Source organism: Callospermophilus lateralis, chromosome 8 (assembly GCF_048772815.1).
Source record: "Callospermophilus lateralis isolate mCalLat2 chromosome 8, mCalLat2.hap1, whole genome shotgun sequence".
NCBI classification, from domain to species: domain Eukaryota; kingdom Metazoa; phylum Chordata; class Mammalia; order Rodentia; family Sciuridae; genus Callospermophilus; species Callospermophilus lateralis.
In genome coordinates, this window is record NC_135312.1 from 90,544,304 (window position 1) to 90,564,641 (window position 20,338).

Consider the following 20,338-nt stretch of genomic DNA (forward strand, 5'->3'; position numbering starts at 1 on the left):
AATTATTTTTTTAATTTTTTATTCTAATTTGTTATATATGAGAGCAGAATGCATTACAATTTATATTACACATATAAAGCATAATTTTTCATATATGTATCCAATTATTAATGCCACTAGAAAATTTAATTGGTGTTTCTTTTTTTTAATATCTCTGGTTATATATAAAGTACGTTGACACCAATTCATATCTTCATACGTGTACTTTGGATAATAATATCTATCACATTCCACCATCCTTGCTAACCCCCGCCCCCTCCCTTACCCTCCCACCCCTCTGACCTATCTAGAGTACTTCTATTCCTGCCATGCTCCCCCTCCCTACCCCACTATGACTCAGTCACCTTATATTAAAGAAGATATTCTCCATTTTTTTTGGGGGGGGATTGGCTAACTTTACTTAGCATTGTATTCTCCAGCACCATACATTTACCTGCAAATGCCATGATTTTATTCTCTTTTATTACTGAGTAATATTTCATTGTGTATAAATGCCACATTTTTTTAATCCATTCATCTACTGAAAGGCATTTAGGTTGGCTGCACAGTTTAGCTATTGTGAATTGTGCTGCTATAAACATTGATGTGCTGTGTCCCTATCATATGCTGTTTTTAAGTCCTTTGGGTATAGACTGAGGAGAGGGATAGCTGGGTCAAATGGTGGTTCCGTTCCAAGTTTTCCAAGGAATCTCTATACTGCTTTCCATATTGACTGCACCAATTTGCAGTCCCACCAGCAATGTATGAGTGTGCCTTTTTCCTCACATCCTCGCCAACACTTTTTTTAAAATTATGTTTGTCTTCATAATAGCTACCATTCTGACTGGAATGATGATATCTTAGAGTAGTTTTGATTTGCATTTCTCTAATTGCTAGTGATGGTGAACATTTTTTCATATATTTGTTGATTGATTGAACATCCTCTTCTGAGAAGGGTCTGTTCATGTCCTTGGCCCATTTATTTGTTGGGTTATTTGTTTTGGGGGTGTTTAGCTTTTTGAGTTCTTTATATACCCGAGAGATTAAGTGCTCTGTCTGATGTGTGAGGGGTAAAAATTTGCTCCCAAGATGTAGGCTCCCTATTCACCTCACAGATTGTTTCTTTTGCTGAGAAGAAACTTTTTAGTTTGAGTCCTTCCCATTTATTGATTCTTGATTTTAATTATTGCATTATAGAAGTCTTATTAAGGAAGTTGGGGCCTAATCCCACATGATGAAGATTAGGGCCTACTTTCTCTTCTATTAGACAGAGTGTCTCAGGTTTAATTCCTAGGTCTTAAGCCACATTGAGTTTTGTGCTTGGTGAGAGATAGGGGTTTAATTTCATTTTGTTACATATGCGTTTCCAGTTTTCCCAGCACCATTTGTTGAAGAGGCTATCTTTTCTCCAACGCATGTTTTTGGCACCTTTGTCTAAAATAAGATAATTGTAATTTTGTGGGTTAGTCTCTGTGTCCTCTATTCTGTACCATTGGTCTACCAATCTGTTTTGGTGCCAATACCATGCTGTTTTTGTTACTATTGCTCTGTAGTATAGTTTAAGGTCTGGTATAGTGATGCCACCTGCTTCACTCTTCCTGCTAAGGATTGCTTTAGCTATTCTGGGTCTCTTATTTTTCCAGATGAATTTCATGATTGTTCTTTCTTCCTTCCTTTCTTTCTTTCTTTCTTTTTTTTTTTTGAAAGGGAAAATATTTTAATAGAATTATTTTTTTGCTGTATTCAGAGTGGGTAAATAAAGGAATATCATGGTTTTAGTTTTCTGAAAAACTTACTTTGAATAATTTTACCAAGTTGGTTAGATATATTATTAATATTATATATTATTTCATTTTTTAATTTAATTTTATTTTTTAATTGTTTTATTTTTAAATACATGACAGCAGAATGCATCACAATTCTTATTACACATATAGAACACAATTTTTCATTTATCTGTATATAAAGTATGTTCACACCAATTCATGTCTTTATACATGTACTTTGGATAATGAGGTCAATCACATTCCACCATCATTGCTAACCCCCTGCCCCCTCCCTTCCCCTCTGCCCTATCTAGAGTTCCTCTATTTCTCCTGTGCTCCCTCTCCCTACCCCACTATGAGTCAGACACCTTATGTCAGAGAAAACATTCGCTATTTGTTTTTTGGGGATTGGCTTCACTTAGCATTATCTTCTCCAACTGCATCCATTTACCTGCAAATGCCATGATTTTATTCTCTTTTATTGCTGAGTAATATTGCATTGTGTATATATTCATCATCTCTAGCAATGAGAGAAATGCAAATCAAAACTACTCTAAGATACCATCTCACTCTAGTCAGAATGACAGCTATTATGAAGATAAACAACAAATGTTGGTGAGGATGTGGGGAAAAATGCACATTCATACATTGCTTGGTGGGATTACAAATTGGTGCAGCCAATATGGAAAGCAGTATGTAGATTCCCTGAAAAACTTGGAATGGAACCAGCTATCCCACTCCTCAGTCTACACCCAAAGGACTTAAAATTAGCATACTAAAGGAACCAGCCACGTAATGTTTATAGCAGCACAATTCATAATAGCTAAACTATGGAACCAACCTAGATGCCCTTCAGTAGATGAATGGAGTAAAAAATGCTTTTTCTATTTCTATGAGAAATGTCATTGGGATTTTGATCAGAATTGTATTACATCTGAATAGTGCTTTTGTTAGTATGATCATTTTGATAATATTAGTTCTGCCTATTCCAGAGCAAGGTAGATCTTTCCATCTTCTAAGGTCTTCTTTGATTTCTTTCTTTAGGTTTCTGTAGTTTTTATTGTATAGATAGATCTAAGTTGATTCCCAATTTTTTTTGAGGCTATTTTAAATGGGGTAGTTTTCCTTATTTCCCAGAGGATTTGTCACAGGTATACAGAAATGCCTTTGATTTATGGGTGCTGATTTTATATGCTGTTACTTTACTGAATTCATTTACTAGTTCTAGAAGTTTTCTGGTGGAGCTTTCTGGGTCTTCTAGGTATAGAATCATATCATCAGCAAATAGTGCTAATTTAAGTTCCTCTTTTCCTATACATATCCCTTTAATTTTTTTGTCTGTCTAATTACTCTGGCCAGTGTTTCAAGAACTATTAAATAGAAGTGGTGAAACAGGGCATCCCTGTCTTGTTCCAGTTTTTAGAGGGAATGCCTTTAATTTTTCTCCATTTAGAATGATGTTGGCCTGGAGCTTAGCGTAGATAGCCTTTACGATGTTGAGGTATGTTCCTGTTATCCCTAGTTTTTGTAGTGTTTTGAACATGACTGGGTGCTGTATTTTGTCAAATGCTTTTTCTATGTCTATTGAGATGATCATATGACTCTTATCTTTGAGTCTATTGATGTGATGAATTACATTTTTTGACTTCCTTATGTTGAACCAACCTTGCATCCCTGCAATGAATCCCATTTGATCATGGTGCACAATCTTTTTGATATGATTTTGTATTCGATTTGCCAGAATTTCATTGAGAATTTTTGCATCTATGTTCATTAGAGATATTGGTCTAAAGTTTTCTTTCTTTGATATGTCTTTGCCTGGTTTTGGAATTAGGGTGTTATTGGTCTCATAGAATGAGTTTGGAAGTGCTGCCTCTTTTTCTATTTCCTGAAATAAATTGATGAGTATTGTTATTAGTTCTTCTTTAAAGGTCTTGTAGAACTTAGCTGTGTATCCATCCCGTCCTAGGCTTTTCTTGTTTGGGAGGCTTCTTATGGTATTTTCTATTTTATCAATTGATATTGGTCTGTTTAAATTGTGTGTATCTTCCTGATTCAATCTGGGCAAGTTGTATGACTTAAGAAATTTGTTGATGCCTTCAATATCTTCTATTTTATTGGAGTATAAGTTTTCAAAATAATTTCTAATTATCCTCTGTATTTCTGTAGTGTCTGTCATGTATGCTGGTAATTTGAGTTTTCTTTCCCCTTCTCTTCGTTAGCGTAGCTAGGGGTCTATTTAATTTATTTTTTCAAAGAACCAACTTTTTGTTCTGTCAATTTTTTTCAATTGTTTATTTTTTTCAATTTCATTTGATTTCAGCTCTAATTTTAATTATTTCTTGCCTTCTACTGCTTTTGCTGTTGATTTGTTCTTTTTTTAGGGCTTTGAGATGAAAATGAGGTCATTTATTTGTTGACTTTTTGTTCTTTTAAGGAATGAACTCCATGCAATGAATTTTCATCTTAGAACTGCTTTTATAGTGTCCCAGAGATTTCGATATGTTTTATCTATATTCTCATTTACCTCTAAAAATTTTTAAATCTCATCTTTGATGTCTTCTGCAACCCATTGTTTGTTCAGTAGCATATTGTTTAGTTTCCATGTGTTGGAGTAATTTTTATTTTGTCATTGATTTCCAATTTCATTCCATTATGATCTGATAAAATTCATGGTAGTATCGCTACTTTTTTGTATTTGCTGAGTTGCTTTGTGGAATAGTATATGGTCTGTTGTAGAGAAGGATCCATGTGCTCCTGAGAAAAAAGTATATTCACTTGTTAAAGGATGAAATAATCTATATATGTCAGTTAAGTCTAAGTTATTGATTGTATTATTGAATTCTTTAGTTTATTTGTTCAGCTTTTATTTGGAAGATCTATCCAGTGGTGAGAGAGATGTGTTAAAGTCATCAAAGATTATTTTGTTTTGATCAGTTTGACTCTTGAACTTGAGAAGAATTTTTTTGATGAACATAGCTGCACCATTTTTGGGGGCATATATATTTAAGACTGTTATGTCTTGTTGGTGAATCGTTCCCTTGACTAGTGTGTAATATCCATCTTTATTCCTTTTGATTAACTTTGCTTTGAAGTCTACTTTATTTGATACGATGATGGAAACCCCTGCTTGCTTCTGCAGTCCATGTGAGTGGTCTGATTTGTCCCAACTTTTCACCTTCAGTCTGTGTATTTCTTTTCCTATCAGATGAGTCTCCTGGAGGCAGCATATTGTTGGGTCATTCTTTTTTTTTTTTTAATCCAATCTGCTATGCTATGTCTTTTGATTGGTGAGTTTAAGCCATTAACATTCAGAGTTACTATTGAGACATGGTTTGTATTCCCAGCTATATTTGTTTATTTTTGTTATTTAACTTGACTTGATTTTCTTCTTTGATTAGTTTTTCCTTTAGGGTACTATCTCTCTCTGCTGATTTTCATTGTTGTTTTTTGTTTCCTGTTCATGGAATATTTTTCCAAGGATGTTTTGTAGTATTGTTTTTCTGGCTATAAATTCTTTTAACTTTTGTTTATCATGGAAGGTTTTTATTTCATCTTCAAATCTAAATCTCAGTTTTGCTGGATACAAGATTCTTGGTTGGCACCCATTATCTTTCAGAGTTTGATATGTGTTGTTCCAGGATCTTCTAGCCTTCAGGGTCTAGATTGAGAAATCTGCAAATATCCTAATTGGTTTACCCCTATATGTAATCTTATTCCTTTCTCTTGTGGCTTTTAAAATTCTCTCCTTATTCTCTAAGTTGGGAATTTTCATTATAATGTGTCTTGGTGTGGATCTGTTGTAATTTTGTATACTTGGTGTCCTGTAAGCCTCTTGTATTTGATTTTCCAATTCATTCTTCATGTTTCAAAATTTTTCTGGTATTATTTCATTGAATAGATTTTTCCTTCTTTCTTTCTTTCTTTTTTGGTTTTGAACTCTATGCCTTCCTCTATCCCAGTATCTCTTGAATTTGGCCTTTTTATTTTTTATCTCATATTTCTTGAATGTTCTGCTCATGGTTTCTTACCTTTATCACAATGTGGTATATGTTCTTTTCAAGAATATATATTTTGTCTTCATTGTCTAATGTCCTATCTTCCAAGTGGTCTACTCTGTTGGTGATGCTTTCATTTGAGCTTTTAATATGGTTTATTGTTTCTTTCATTTCAAGGATTTCTATTTTTGTTTTTGTTTAAGAACCTCTATCTCCCTGTTGGGTGATCTTTTGCTTCCTGTATTTGTTTATGTAGCTCCTTGTCAAAGTGATCCTTCACTGCCTATATTTGCTCTCTTATATCTTCCTTGAATTCACAGAACATTTTAACCATGTACATACTGACCTTCTCTGTCATTTCTTCTGCTGTGGCCTCCAATGAGTCTAATGATGTGGTGTCTTCATTTCTTTGGGGCACTTTCTTCCCTTGTCTTTTCATGTTACTTGTGTGTCTTCCTTTCCAGCTCTGTGGGTCTAGATTGTTATTGTTTTTACCCTATAGATTTGTTGTACTTTTGTAGTGTTCCAAGACCTCTCCTTTGTGGGGAAGGACAATGTTAACAGATCCCAATATCAACAATATACCACCTATGAACAATTTGTTGTTATTAAGACGTTTACAGTTTAGTCTCAATGTACAGAAATGTTGAATTCAATTGTTATTTAAAATATAATCAATAGTTTTGTAAAAAGGTTTACAGTTTCTCATGGTGGACAATAAACTGGGGGTGGGGAGTAGGATGATTTGCTGAGGAGGAAGGATGTGAGAATATAGAGTTTAATATGTCTTAGGAAGTGTGAATGAGAAATTTAATGAAGAAGGTTAGTAGCAAGAGAATAGACAGGAAGTAATTTAGGGTAGGCAAGTACATGGGATGACAGTAGAGTAGATAAAACAAATACAAAATGTGTATTTACAAAAATACAGATGTTAAAACAGTAAAATATGAAGGGGAAAGAAAAATGAAAGAAGGAAAAGGAAGGAGCATATACAACACTCTATAATATATTATTCAGATGACTTGAGCTAAGGCCCTACTTTCTTTGGGGAGCTATACCTAAACTGCACCTCAACCACCTCTGGATTGATTGGATTATCCTGCAATCACTCCCCAGCACCCTTGTAGTTCTGCATAATAGCACTTAAGCTATTTTGAAGTCTTTTGTTTGCCTCTTCTACTAAACTGTCAATCCTTAAGAAGAGGAACAGGACTAGTCCTGATGATATGCCTGAATCACCAAAGACTTTCAGTAAGTACAGTTGCCCTCTTTATTTGGGGGTTTCACATCTATGAATTCAACAATCTGGAAATCAAAGATATTGGTGAAAAAATCCAAAAATTTCAACTAGCAAAACTTGAATTTGTAGTATACTGAGTACTATAGTACATGTGAATGAAATGATAGGCAGGCATTATATTAGGTGTTATAAGTAATCTAGAGATGACCTAATGTATATAAGAGGATGTGTTTCTGTTGTATACAAATATCACTCTATTTTATATAAGGAACTTAAGCATCCATACATTTTGGTATCTAATGGGGAACTTGAAACTAACTTCTACTGATGTCCAGGACAACTGTTATCTGTTGAAGGAATGAAGTTTCAAAGTCTGCAAAAGTAGAGAAACAGGTAAGAATTACATTTATGGTGTCCCACCAAAGTGTACCTAATTAATGAAGTTCAATTTGAAACACCCATTTGACTTTTGGTATAAATTAATTCCATCCAGAACCAGAGAACCAGAGTCAAGGTGACATGCTTTTGATGCAAAGTTCTTGGTTTCACATATGTTGGGGATGTGAGGGCTGGAGGATAGAGGGGTAGAAGAGAAACAACAACAAACTCAAAGGAAGAAACCAGGGTTGTAGCTAGCTTTAGACATCTATCTTTCTTGATTCTCTTCTCATTCAATAGGTGAGTTCCTCTGTTGTAAGCTGGTGTCTCTGCCCTCTGGATGGTGGAGGTAAACAAGGTGGGAAGATTGTCCTGGCACAGGGTGCCTGGATGAGGGGAATGGCACCCGCCAGTCCCTGCAGGAAGACTGCACCTCACAGATCTCTTTTTGGGACTGCGTGTATGACTTGAGCGCCTGGTACTATCTCTCTCTCTTGCTTGGAGATTTCCAGTTTCTGGTCTCTCTGTTAGGCTCCAAACTTTGGCCCTATCTCCCTCTCCCCTAGCAGTTTCCATTTGAGGAAACTCTCACCCTGGGGCTCCGGTTGGTGGTTCCCTAGTCGCCCTGCACACCTGTGTTGGGCAACTACTGTGCTGGGTTACTGCCACTGGGGAAGAGGGAAGGTTGGAAACCTGGTACTTGGTGGCTAGAAATCCACTCTGGGAACTGCCCCCATCTAATATGGTGAGAATGTTGAGCCAAGGTGGCTGGCTGCTTTCAGCACCGGGGTGTCTGGTGAGGTAGCGGGAGCTGGGGGATGGCGTTGTGCTGTGGGTAGGTAACAACTGAGTGACCTGGGTGGGAGCAGAGCGAAAGTCTTGGTGATCTGCAGATGTTTTGATAGGTGATTCTGCTAAGGCGCTTTCGGAGCCTTGCGTGGGCTAGAACTTCGGGCTTCCTACTTGAACCTCTTTTCATTATTTCTGTGTCTTCTTTCATTTTTCTTTCATCTGTGTTTCATAGTTTTCCTTTGCATTTATTTCTAGGTATTTTTTGGAGCTAGTGTACACGGAATATTTTTTTTATTTCTTTTTCAGAAGTTTCATTATTGGTATATAAAATGCTCCTGGTTTTTGTATGTTTGTAATTTGTCTTACAGTTTTATTTAATTTGTTGTGTAGCTGTAAGTTTTTTGGTGAGTATTTAGGTTTTTCTATAATATAATCATGTTAGCTATAAAGTGGGATAATTTGATTTTGGTCCCTTATGTTTTGATTGCTTTCTTTCTAATTGCTCTGACCAAGACTTCACTACTCTGTTGAATAAGAGTGATGAAAGTGGATGGACATCCTTGTCTTATTTTAGATCTTAAAGGAAATGTTTTTAAGTTTTCACTATTCAGTATGATGTTGGCTGTGTGGGTTTGTCAGATGTAAGTTTTATTATGTTGAGGTATGTTTCTTCCATACCTATTAATCCAGAATTCTTGTCATGAAGGGATGTTGAGTTTTCCTGAGTCCTTTTTCTCCATCTATTGAGATGATCATATGGTTTTGTCCTTCATTCTACTAATGTGATATTGATTTATAGATTTGTATATATTGAAACATCCTTGAATCACTGTGATAAATCCACTTGGTCATGGTAAACAATTCTTTATATGTACTTGCTGAATTGAGTCGCTTTTTTTTTTTTAAGGATTTTTGGACTTATGTTCATCACGGATATTAGTCTATAGTTTTCTTTTTATTATATCCTTGTCTAGTTTTGGTATCATAATAATTCTGGCCTTATAGAACGAATTTGGGAGCATTCTGTACCTTTATATTTACTGGAATAGTTTGAGAAGAATTGGTAATAGTTACTTAAAAGTTTAATAGAATTCAGCAATAAAACCATTTGATCTTGAGTCATTGTCTATTGGGGGACTTTTTATTACTGATTCAATCTCATGCATTATTATTCTGTTCAAGTTTTCTGTGGTTCTATGGTTCGGTTTTGGTAGATGTTCAGAAATTCATATTTCTTATAGTTTTTTCAGTTTATTGGTTTATAGTTGTTCATAATAATACTTAATGATCCTTTGTATTTCTGTGGTATCAGTAATGTCTCCTTTTTTAATCTCTTATTTTATTATCTTTTCTTCTTTATTAGTCTACCTAAATGTTTATTGAATTTCTTTATATTTTTTGAAAACCAACTCTTTGTATTATTGGTGTTATTTTTGTTTTATTTATTCCTGCTTTGATCTCTGTTATTTCTTTCCTTCTAATATTGGGTTTGATTTATTCTTGCTTTCTTGTTCTTTTAGCTTATACTATTAAGTTGTTTGTTTGAAATATTTTTATTTTTATGTAGGAACTTATTGCTATAAGCCTCCCTTTTAACTATTTTGCCATATCCCACAGATTTTGAATATATTGTATTTCCATTTTCTTGTAAAAGATTTTTGTATTTTTTTGAAGTTTTGATTAACTTCAAGATCATGCTGTTTAGTTTTCATGTATTTGTACAATATCTAAAATTTCTCTTCTTATTGTTTTCTAGTTTTATTCATTGTGGGGTCAGAGAGATATGTATTATCATTTCTAATTTTTTTAATTTGCTGAGACTTGTTATGTTGCCTAATGTATGGTCTATCCTATTGAATGTTCCAAATGTGCTGATGAGAAGAATGAGTATTCTGCAACTATTGGATGAAATGTTATTTCTATAAATGTCTCTTAGGTCTGTAAATGTGTATTTGGTTCATAATTTAGTTTAATTTTAATGGTATTTAGTTGAGTTTTTGTCTTGATGATCTGTTGATATAAGTGGAGTATTGCAGTCACCAACTATTGTTGTATTAGTTCCTTTATATTATTGGGTATTCTGTCATTGGTTAGATATATATTTATAATTGTTGGGGTCTCTTTTTTTAAATTAATTAATTTATTTTTAATTGGTTATATATGACAGAAGAATGCATTTAAACTTATAGAACACATACAGAGCACAATTTTTCATGTCTCTGGTTGTACAAGGCACACCATTTGTGTCTTCTTTATACATGTACTTAGGGTAATGATGTTCATCTCATTCCACCATCTTTCCTACCCCCCTGCTCCCTCCTTTTCCCTCCCTCCCCTTTGCCCTATCTAAAGTTTCTCCATTCCTCCCATTCTCTCCCCCACACACATACACATCCCCATTATGGATCAGCATCATCATATCAGGGAAAACATTTGGCAATTGGACTGGCTTTCTTTACTTAGCATAATATTTCAAACTCAATTTGCCTGCAAATGCTATAATTTTATTATTATTTTTAATGCTAAGTAATATTCCATTGTGTATATATACCACAGTTTTTTTATCCATTCATCTACTGAAGGGCATCTAGGTTGGTTCCACAATTTCACTATTGTGAATTGTGCTGCTATAAACATCGATGTGGCTGCATCACTATAGTATGCTGTTTTTAAGTCCTTTGGGTATAAATTGAGGAGTGGGATTGCTGGATTGAATGGTGGTTTCATTCCAAGTTTTCCAAGGAATTTTCATACTGTTTTCCAGATTGATTGCACCAATTTGCAGTCCCACCAGCAGTGTATGAGTATGCCTTTCTCCCCATATCTTCACCAAGACTTATTGTTGTTTGTTTTCTTAATAGCTGCCATTCTGACTAGAGTAAGATGAAATCTTAGAGTAGTTTTGATTTGAATTTCTCTAATTGCTAGAGATGTTGAACATTTTTTCATATATTTGTTGATTGATTGTAGATACTCTTCTGAGAAGTGTCTGTTCAGTTTCTTGGCCCATTTATTGATTGGGTTATTTGTTTTGTTTTGGTGTAAAGGTTTTTCAGTTCTTTATATATCCTAGAGATTAGTGCTCTATCTGATGTGCTTGTGGTAAAAATTTTCTCCCATTCTGTAGATTCTCTCTTCACCTCACTGGTTGTTCTTTTCTTTTTTAAAAATATTTATTTTTTTGGTGTAGATGGACACAACACAATGCCTTTATTTTTATGTGGTGCTGAGGATCGAACCCAGGTCCTGCCCGTGCTAGGCAAGCACTCTACTGCTGAGCCACAATCCCAGCCCCTGGTTGTTTCTTTTGCTGAGAAGAAGCTTTTTAGTTTGAATCCATCCCATTTATTGATTCTTGATTTTATTATTGTGCTATAGGAGTCTTATTAATGAAGTTGGGGCCTAATCTGACATGATGAAGACTTAGGCCTACTTTTTATTCTATAGAAACAGGGTCTACTAGTTTTTCTAGTGTTTTGAACATGAATGGGTACTGTATTTTGTTGAAAGATTTTTTATTTCATCTATTGAAATGATCATATGATTTTTTTTTAAAGAGAGAGAGAGAGAGAGAGAGAGAGAGAAAGAAAGAATTTTATTATTTATTTCTTAGTTCTCGGCGGACACAACATCTTTGTTTGTATGTGGTGCTGAGGCTCGAACCCCGGCCGCACGCATGCCAGGTGAGCACGCTACCGCTTGAGCCACATCCCCAGCCCTGATCATATGATTTTTATCTTTAAGTCTATTGATGTGATGAATTACCTTTAATTTAATTTAATTACTAGGTTCTTGATCCACTTTGACTTGTGTTTTATGCATGGTGAGAGATAAGGGTTTAATTTCATTTTGTTGTATATTGATTTCCAGTTTTTTCAGCACCATTTGTTGAAGAGGTTATCCTTTCTCCAATATATGCTTTTGGCACCTTTGTCTAATACAAGATAACTATATTGATATAGGTTTGTCTCTGTGTCCTCTGTTCTGTACCATTCGTCTACAAGTCTATTTTGGTGCCAATTCCATGCCGTTTTTGTTACTCTTGCTATAGTTTAAGGTCTGGTATAGTGATATCACCTGCTTCACTCTTCTTATTAAGGATTACTTTAGCTATTTTTGGTCTCTTATTTTTCCAGATGAATTTCATGACTGCTTTTTCTACTTCTATGAGGAATGTCATTGGAATTTTGATTGGAATTGCATTAAGTCTGTATAGTGCTTTTGGTAGTATGGTCATTTGACAATATTGATTATGCCTGTCTAAGAACAAGGGAGATCTTTCCATCTTCTAAGGTCTTCTTTAATTTCTTTCTTTAGCATTCTGTAATTTTCATTGTAGAGGTCTTTCACCTCTTTCACTGATTCCCAAGTATTTTATTTTTTAAGGCTATTGTAAATGAGGTAGTTTTTTTTAGTTTCTCTGTCAGAGGATTTATCACTGATATACAAAAATTTGCCTTTGATTTATGGGTATTGATTTTATATCCTGCTACTTTGCTGAATTCATTTATTAGCTTTAGAAGTTTTCTTGTGGAATTTTTTTGAGTCTTCTAGGTATAGAATTATATCACTGGCAAATAGTGACATTTTGAGTTCTTCTTTTCCTATCTGTATCTTCCGTCTGTCTAACTGCTCTGGCCAGTATTCCAAGAACTGTGTTAAATATAAGTGGTGAAAGAGGCCTCCCTGTCTTGTTCCACTTTATACAGGGAGTGCTTTCAATTTTTCTCCATTTAGAATGATGTTGGCCTTGGGCTTAGCATAGATAGTTTTTACAATGTTGAGATATATTTATGTTATTCCTAGTCTTCTAGTGTTTTGAACATGAATGGGTACTGTAATTTCATTGAATGATTTTTATGCATCTATTGAAATTATCGTATGATTCTTTAAGTCTATTAGATGTAATGAATTACCTTTATTGATATCTGCATGTTGAACCAATCTTACATCCCTTATATTAACACCATTTGATTGTGGTGCACTATCTTTTTAATATGTTTTTGTATTCAACTTGCCAGAATTTTTGCATCTATATTCATTAGAGATATTGGTCTGAAGTTTTCTTTCTTTGACATGTCTTTGTCTGGTTTTGAAATCAGTGATATTGGCCTCATAGAATGAGTTAGGAAGTGTCCCCTGTTTTTCTAGTTCATGAAATAACTTGAGAATTACTGGTATTAGTTCTTCTTTGAAGGTCTAGTAGACCACAGCTATGTATTCATTTGGTCCTGGGCTTTTCTTGTTTGGTAGGCTTCTGATGGTGTCTTCTATTTAATTACTTGAAATTGATCTGTTTAACTTATGAATATCATCCTGATTCAGTTTGGGCAAATCATATGACTCTAGAAATTTGTTGATGCCTTCATTAATTTCTATTTTATTGTAGTACAAGTTTTCAAAATAGTTTCTAATTATCTTCTGTATTTATGTAGTATCTGTTGTGATATGTTTTTTTGCATCACAGATGTTAAGTAATTTGAGTTTTATTTCTCCTTCTCTTTGTTAGCATGGCTAAGGGTCTGTCAGTTTTATTTATTTTTTCAAAGAACCAACTTTTTGTTTTGCCAATTTTTTCAATTGTTTCAATTTCATTAATTTAGCTCTGATTTTAATTATTTCCTGTCTTCTACTGCTTTTGGTGTTAATTTGTTCTTCTTTTTCTAGAGCTTTGAGATGTAATGTTAGGTCATTTATTTGTTGACTTTTTCTTCTGTTAAGGAATGAACTTCATGAAATGAACTTTCTTCTTAATACTGCTTTCATAGTGTCCCAGAGATTTTGATATGTTGTATCAGTGTTCTCATTTACCTCTAAGGATTTTTTAATCCCTTCTTTGATGTCTCTGCAACTCACTGATCATTCAATAGCATATTATTTAGTCTTCAAGTGTTGGAGTAGCTTCTATTTTTTATTTTATCATTTATTTATAATCTCATTACATTATGATCTAATAGATGCAGGATAGTATCTCTACTTTTTTGTATTTTCCAGGAGTTATTTTGTGGCATAGCATATGGTCTATTTTAGAAAAGGATCCATGTGCTGCTGAGAAGAAAGTTTATTTACTTGTTGATAACTGACATTTTCTATATATGTCTGTTAAGTCTGAGTTATTGGTTGTATTATTGAGTTCTGTAGTTTCTTTGTTCAGCTTTTGTTTGGAAGATCTATCCAGTGGTGAAAGAGGTGTGTTAAAGTCACCAAAAATCATTGTGTTGTGGTCTATTTGACTCTTGAACTTGGCAAGAGTTTGTCTGATGAATGTAGATGCTCCATTGTTTGGGGTATATATATTTATAATTGTTATGTCTTGTTGATGGTATAGTTCCCTTGAGCAATATGAAATCTCCTTCTTTATCCCTTTTGATTAACTTTAGCTTGAAGTCTACTTAATTTGACCTTCAACCTTTTCACCTTTAGTCTGTGGATGAGTCTCTTGGAGGCAGCATATTGTTTTTTTTAATCTAATCTGCTAGTCTATGTCTTTTGATTGCTAAGTTTGGGCCATGAACATTCAGGGTTATTATTGAGACATGATTTGTATTCCCAGCCATTTTTGTTTATTTTTGGTATTTAACTTGAATTAGTTTCTCCTTTTATTGGTGTTTCCTTTATTGTAATACCTCCCTTTGCTGATTTTTATTGTTTTTTTTTTTCATTTCCGCCTCATGGAATATTTTGTCGAGGATGTTCTCTAGTGCAGGCTTTCTAGTTAATTCTTTTAACTTTTGTTTATCATGGAAGGTTTTTATTTCATCATCAAATCTAAAGCTTAATTTTGCTGGATATAAAATTCTTGGTTGGTATCTATTTTCTTTCAGAGTTTGATATATGTTGTTCCAAGATCTTCTAGCCTTCAGGTTCTGGGTTGAGAAATCTGCAAATATCCTAATTGGTTTCCCCCTATATGTAATCTGATTCCTTTATCTTATGGTTTTTAAAATTCTCTCCTTAGCTATATGCTAGGCATTTTCATTATAATGTGCCTTGGTGTGGATCTGTTGTAATTTTGTACACTTGATGTCCTGTAAGCCTCTTGTATTTGATTTTCCAATTCATTCTTCATGTTTGGAAAATTTTCTGGTGTTATTTCAATGAATAGATTTTTCTTTTTCTTTTTTTTTTTTTTTTTTTTTGGTTTGGAATTCTAGGCCTTCCTCTATGCTAATAATTCTTAAATTTGGTCTTTTTATTTTATCCCATAATTCTTGAGTGTTCTCATGATTTCTTACCATTTTCACTGTGTGGTCATCATTCTTTTCAAGATTATGTATTTTGTCTTCATTGTCTGAGGTCCTGTCTTCCAAGTGATGTAATCTGTTGGTGATGCTTTCTATTGAGCTTTTAATTTGGTTTATTGTTTCTTTCATTTCAAGGATTTCTGCTTGTTTTTTTTCCAAGAACTTCTGTCTCCTTATTGAAGTAACCTTTTGTTTCCTGTATTTGCTTTGTAGCTTTTTATCAAAATGATCTTTTGCTGCCTGTATTTGCTTTTTTATATCATCCTTTAGTTCATAGAACATTTTAGTTATGTACATCCTGACCTCTTTCTCTGTCATTTCTTCTGCTGAGTTGGCCATGGATTCTAATAATGTTGGTTAGTAGCAAGAGAAGAGAGAAAATGATTTGGGGAGATAAGTAAGTGGGAAGACAGTAGAGTACAAACAAACAAACATAAATATTAAGAAAAATTAAAAACGTAAAAATAGGAGATAAAAGAATTTGCAAACACCACTGTAATATACTATCCAGACATCCCAGTCCTCAGTAGCCTAATTCATGAAAAGTACATGGTTTCACAAATGTTGGGGATGTGAAGACGGGAGAAGAGAAAGAGAAAAAAAAAATTCCAAGGAAGATACAAGAATTGTTTTTGTTGGAGATCAGTGTCTTTCCTGCTTCCCATCTCATCCAATAGGTGGGTTTGTCTGTTGTTTGCTGATAACTCCACCCTCAGGATAGTGAAGGTTATTAGGTGGGAGCATTGGCTTGGGGGCATAGCTCTTGGAGGTGGGGTATAGCACTTGATGGTCCTCAATGGGAGACTGCACCCCAAGGATCTCCTTTGGGGCCTGTTCACATAGTGTGGGCGCCTAGTCTTATATCCTCATATCACCTGTAGACCTCACAAATCTTGGTCTCCAATTTAGTCTCTAAACTGTATCTCACTCACCCTCTCCCTTTTTGCTTCCCAGTCAGGAACGTTTCTCTCCGGAGGTCTGTTGGGTGCACTCTGGAGGCTGTGCACCTGTCTCAGAGAGCTGTTTTATATTGGGCAGTTTAGGGTCTGGTTTTGCAAGCTATGGACCGTGTAGCTGCAGGCACTATGCCGGGTTAGCAGTTGACAGGGACAGGGGAGTTGGGAACTTTCGGTACCTTGATGTTGCTAAGCCCCAGCCAGGGGTCCTCTAATCACTTGCAAAGAAACAGTATTCCCACTACTTGAATCCTAGGTCCCAGAGCAACACAGAATGCATCCTCCTTCTAGCCCACCATCTTGGATCCCCCTGGATTCTCTTTTTTAATTGATCTCTCAATCATTATATAGTGTCTATATTACAGTTTTTGTCTATATTACAGTTTTTGACTTAAAATCTATTTTTTTACTACTATAGGTACTCCTGCATGCTTTGGGTTTCCATTTGAGTGGAATATCTTTTTCTATCCCTTTTAGTCTGTGTGTATGTTTTTACTGATGAATTGAGTTTATTGTGGACAGAAGAAAAAAAAACATTGTGTTGTTGGCTCTTACGTTTTACATTTTGTTTTTGTGGTACCAGGGATTGAACCCCAGGGCTACTGCGCTACATCCCCACTCCTTTTCATTTTTTATTTTGAGACAGGGTCTCATTAAGTTGCTGAGACTGAATTTGAATTTGAGATCTCACTGCCTCAGCCTTCTGAGTCACTGGCATTACAGGCATGTGCCACACTGGCTCTAGGTCTTGTTTTTATTTTTCAATCTATTCATTCAGTCTAAATTTTTTTACTTGAAGAATTTAGTATTGGCCAAATTATATTGTGTATGTATATGAATGTATAACAATGGATCTCATCACTATGTACAACTAAAATACATCAATACAGAATATAGAAAGAAAAAATAATTTAATCCATTTATATTCAAGATTTTTATTGGTAGGTAAAGTTAAAATTTTGTTCATTTTTTTGAAGTTGTTTTGTATATCCTGTGTTCCTTTCTTCCCCTCCTGTTGTTTGTTGTTTGGTGGTTTTCTGTGTTGATAAGTTTTATTTTCTCTTTTATATATCTGCTGTACTAATGAGTTTTATAGTTTTGTATTTTCATGATAGTAGATATCTTTGTATTTCTTAATATAGAACTCTCAAGACATTTTTTGTAAGGCCAATCTGGTGGTGGTGAACATCCTAATTTTTGTTTGTTTTGGAAAGACTTTATTTCTAAAGAACAGCTTCACTGGATATAGAATTCTTGATTGGCAATTTTTCTCTTTCAGGATTTGACTATATCATCCCATTCCCTTTTGGCCTATAAGATTTCTTCTGAGAAAACTGTTGTTTATCAAATGAGCTCTTCCTTAAGTGTGACTTAGTGCTTTTTTTCTCTTGCTGTTTTGAGAATTATTTGTTTTGATTTTTGCATTTGAGAGGGCCTGGTCAAATCTATTTGGAGTCCTTTGAATCTTCTGGATCTGGATGTCTGTAATTTTCTCAAGATTTATTTTAGCTATTATTTCACTGAATTGTTTTCTACACTTTTCTTCCTCCCTTCCCCTTCTGATACATCCATAATGCAAATATTTGTTTATTAGTGGTATAGGGTGTTGTTGTGGTTTGTTTGTTTGTTTTTGTTGTTTTGGCTGACAGTTATTTCAAAGGACCTGTCAAATTCAGAAATTTTTTCTTTTGCTTGACCTGATCATGTGTTTAAAAACCATGTTTTTAAAATTTTACTTATGAGGTTCTTCCGTTCTAATATTTCACTTGGTTCTTTTTTATGATCTCTGTCTTTATGTTGCTTTCTTTCAGATTATGAATTATTTTCTTAATTCATGATGGTTTATCAGTCTGTATTCTCTTTTATCTCACTGGGTTTACTTAGAATTATTATTTTGGATTCTTTTTCAGGTATCTCATCAATTTCATTTTCTTTGGGAAATTACTATGTCCCTTTGGAGATGTCACATTATCTTCCTTTTTCATGCCTCTTGTGTCTCTGTGATGATATTTGCACATCAGATAACCTTTTGCTCTATTCAATTTTATTGAGTGGCTTCCATAAGTAGAAGAATTTCTCCTGAAGTTAAGGTACTGGTTGGGTGGGATACATTAGCTTTGGTTCTTTTGGGCCACAGAAATGTAGTCATTGTGTAGCTTCTTCAGTTGTAATCAATGTTGACATTGCCTGTGGTGGTGAGTTTTGCATATCACTCTGGGGCAGCTCTTGTGAGATGCCTCCCAGTTTCTACAGGTCTATAAGTGGGCTGGGCTCCTCTGACTGGCCCAGGTAAGCAAGGCATGGTTGGTGCAATAGCCGGGGTGCAGCTTCCATCAGATTTTTTGGGCTGCATGGGGGAAGTTCTACTCTAGCAGATGCATGTGCTCAGCAGTAGGAAGGGGGTTCCTTAAGTCTCCATAGGCAATGTGGTTGTGGAGACATTCCAGTTGATATGACATGGCATGCACAGTGGATGTAGCTTGGAATAAGTGGATTTGATCTCAAAATGGCACTGTGCAACAACAATCTGTGTGGGGGAAAGTATGACATGAATTAAGTTCCCTCTCTGGAGTGGTGCAATGATTCACACTCCATGACAACACCCCAAACCAGTTTCAAGGTCCATGAGTGCTACAGAATTCCCCAAAATCAAAAACATCAGGTGTTAATGGTGTCAATGAAGGTTGTTGGGGGCCTGCCATTTACCTTTTTCTTTTACTAGTGTTGGCAGGATTCTCTCACAGAGACACTGGACTCCAGGGCATTCAGCAGGAAGCAGGGTTTATTTTTGCCAACACTGGCTTAGCAGATTCTTATCCAAAGGCTGAGCATTTAGTGTAGGGAGGCATAGTTTTATTCTCTTGTTAGTTTCCTTTTAAATACTAGTTCTTTGTTTCCCATATGAGTTAATTCATATTTCTGGTTAGGCATTTTATTTTTATACTACAGAGTAGCAACAATGATATAACTGAGTTGTAGAAGGTTCACATTGATACTGATGGTGTCATGTTATCTTTTCCTGTGCTCCCAGAAAATATCTATCACAATAGGAAGACTTTCTCAGTTTGAAGCTAGTCCAGACTGGATGACAGGGCAATTGATGCAAGATAGCTTGCTCCTTTTTTAAAAACGTTATCTTGAGCCTCTGTGTTCCACTGCTTCTCTGTTTCACTAACACTGCTTTCCAGTGCTCTCCTCCATGTATTCTAGTTGAATAGCAAACTTTTATTCTTTGCTTTTGATTCTTCTTTTCAGAAAGAAAGCATGTCCAGTACCTCTAGTTGGCCATCTTCCATATTTCATTTTAAAGTTTCTTGGAGTCTCATGCAGGTTTATAACTGAAGGTAGAGTAAATCAATGGGTGAAAATTATCTCAAACATACTTGTTGAGTTTGTGAAATAAAGAACTGAATTTTCTTACATGTGATTTTAAAATATTATAAACTAGAGAGAAGTATTAAATTCTATATGAAAATGGTTTTTAGGACTTATTCACATGGTTTTGATTAATAATTTTAAAAGCAAATATTCAGATAAAGTCATATAAAGGTTATCTGACTTCATTATGATATAACTTTATGATTAAAAATAATTAAAAAATTAATGTCACTTAATCATGTTTGTTTTCATATGGATTTATAGTCCCAAAATACTTTCAAATTATTATTTCTTTTAAATTCTAGCATGCACACCACAAATTCAAAAAATGAACATTTGGAGAAGAGATCTGATCAGGTAAAAACTTAAAGCTACATTTTAATATATGAAATAAATATCTGATCTTAAATTTTCTTTATAAAATTTATTATTAGATTTCTCCTATGTGTCTGGCTAAAAAAAATGAGAAGAGATAGTTTTGAAATAGTTTAACAAGTCCTATGAATTGATCAGAAAGAAACATAAAAAAGTATTAGTACAGAGTATTTTGGAGCTTAATGGGGTAGATTTTAGGAATAAAGGTAATATGCCTTGTTATTTCTTGCCA

The 20,338-nt window shown here is 34.5% G+C and overlaps 1 protein-coding gene across 1 annotated transcript in view; it reads left to right on the top strand.

Moving 5' to 3' along the window:
• Positions 1–20,338, top strand: part of Slc9b1 (solute carrier family 9 member B1) — a 93,592-nt gene that overhangs the window by 6,489 nt on the left and 66,765 nt on the right. Inside the window, exon 2 of the mRNA XM_076865003.2 lies at positions 20,037–20,096. Coding sequence (XP_076721118.2) covers positions 20,038–20,096 — 59 coding nt within the window. The 5' untranslated portion in view covers position 20,037. The remainder of the gene's footprint in view (positions 1–20,036; positions 20,097–20,338) is intronic.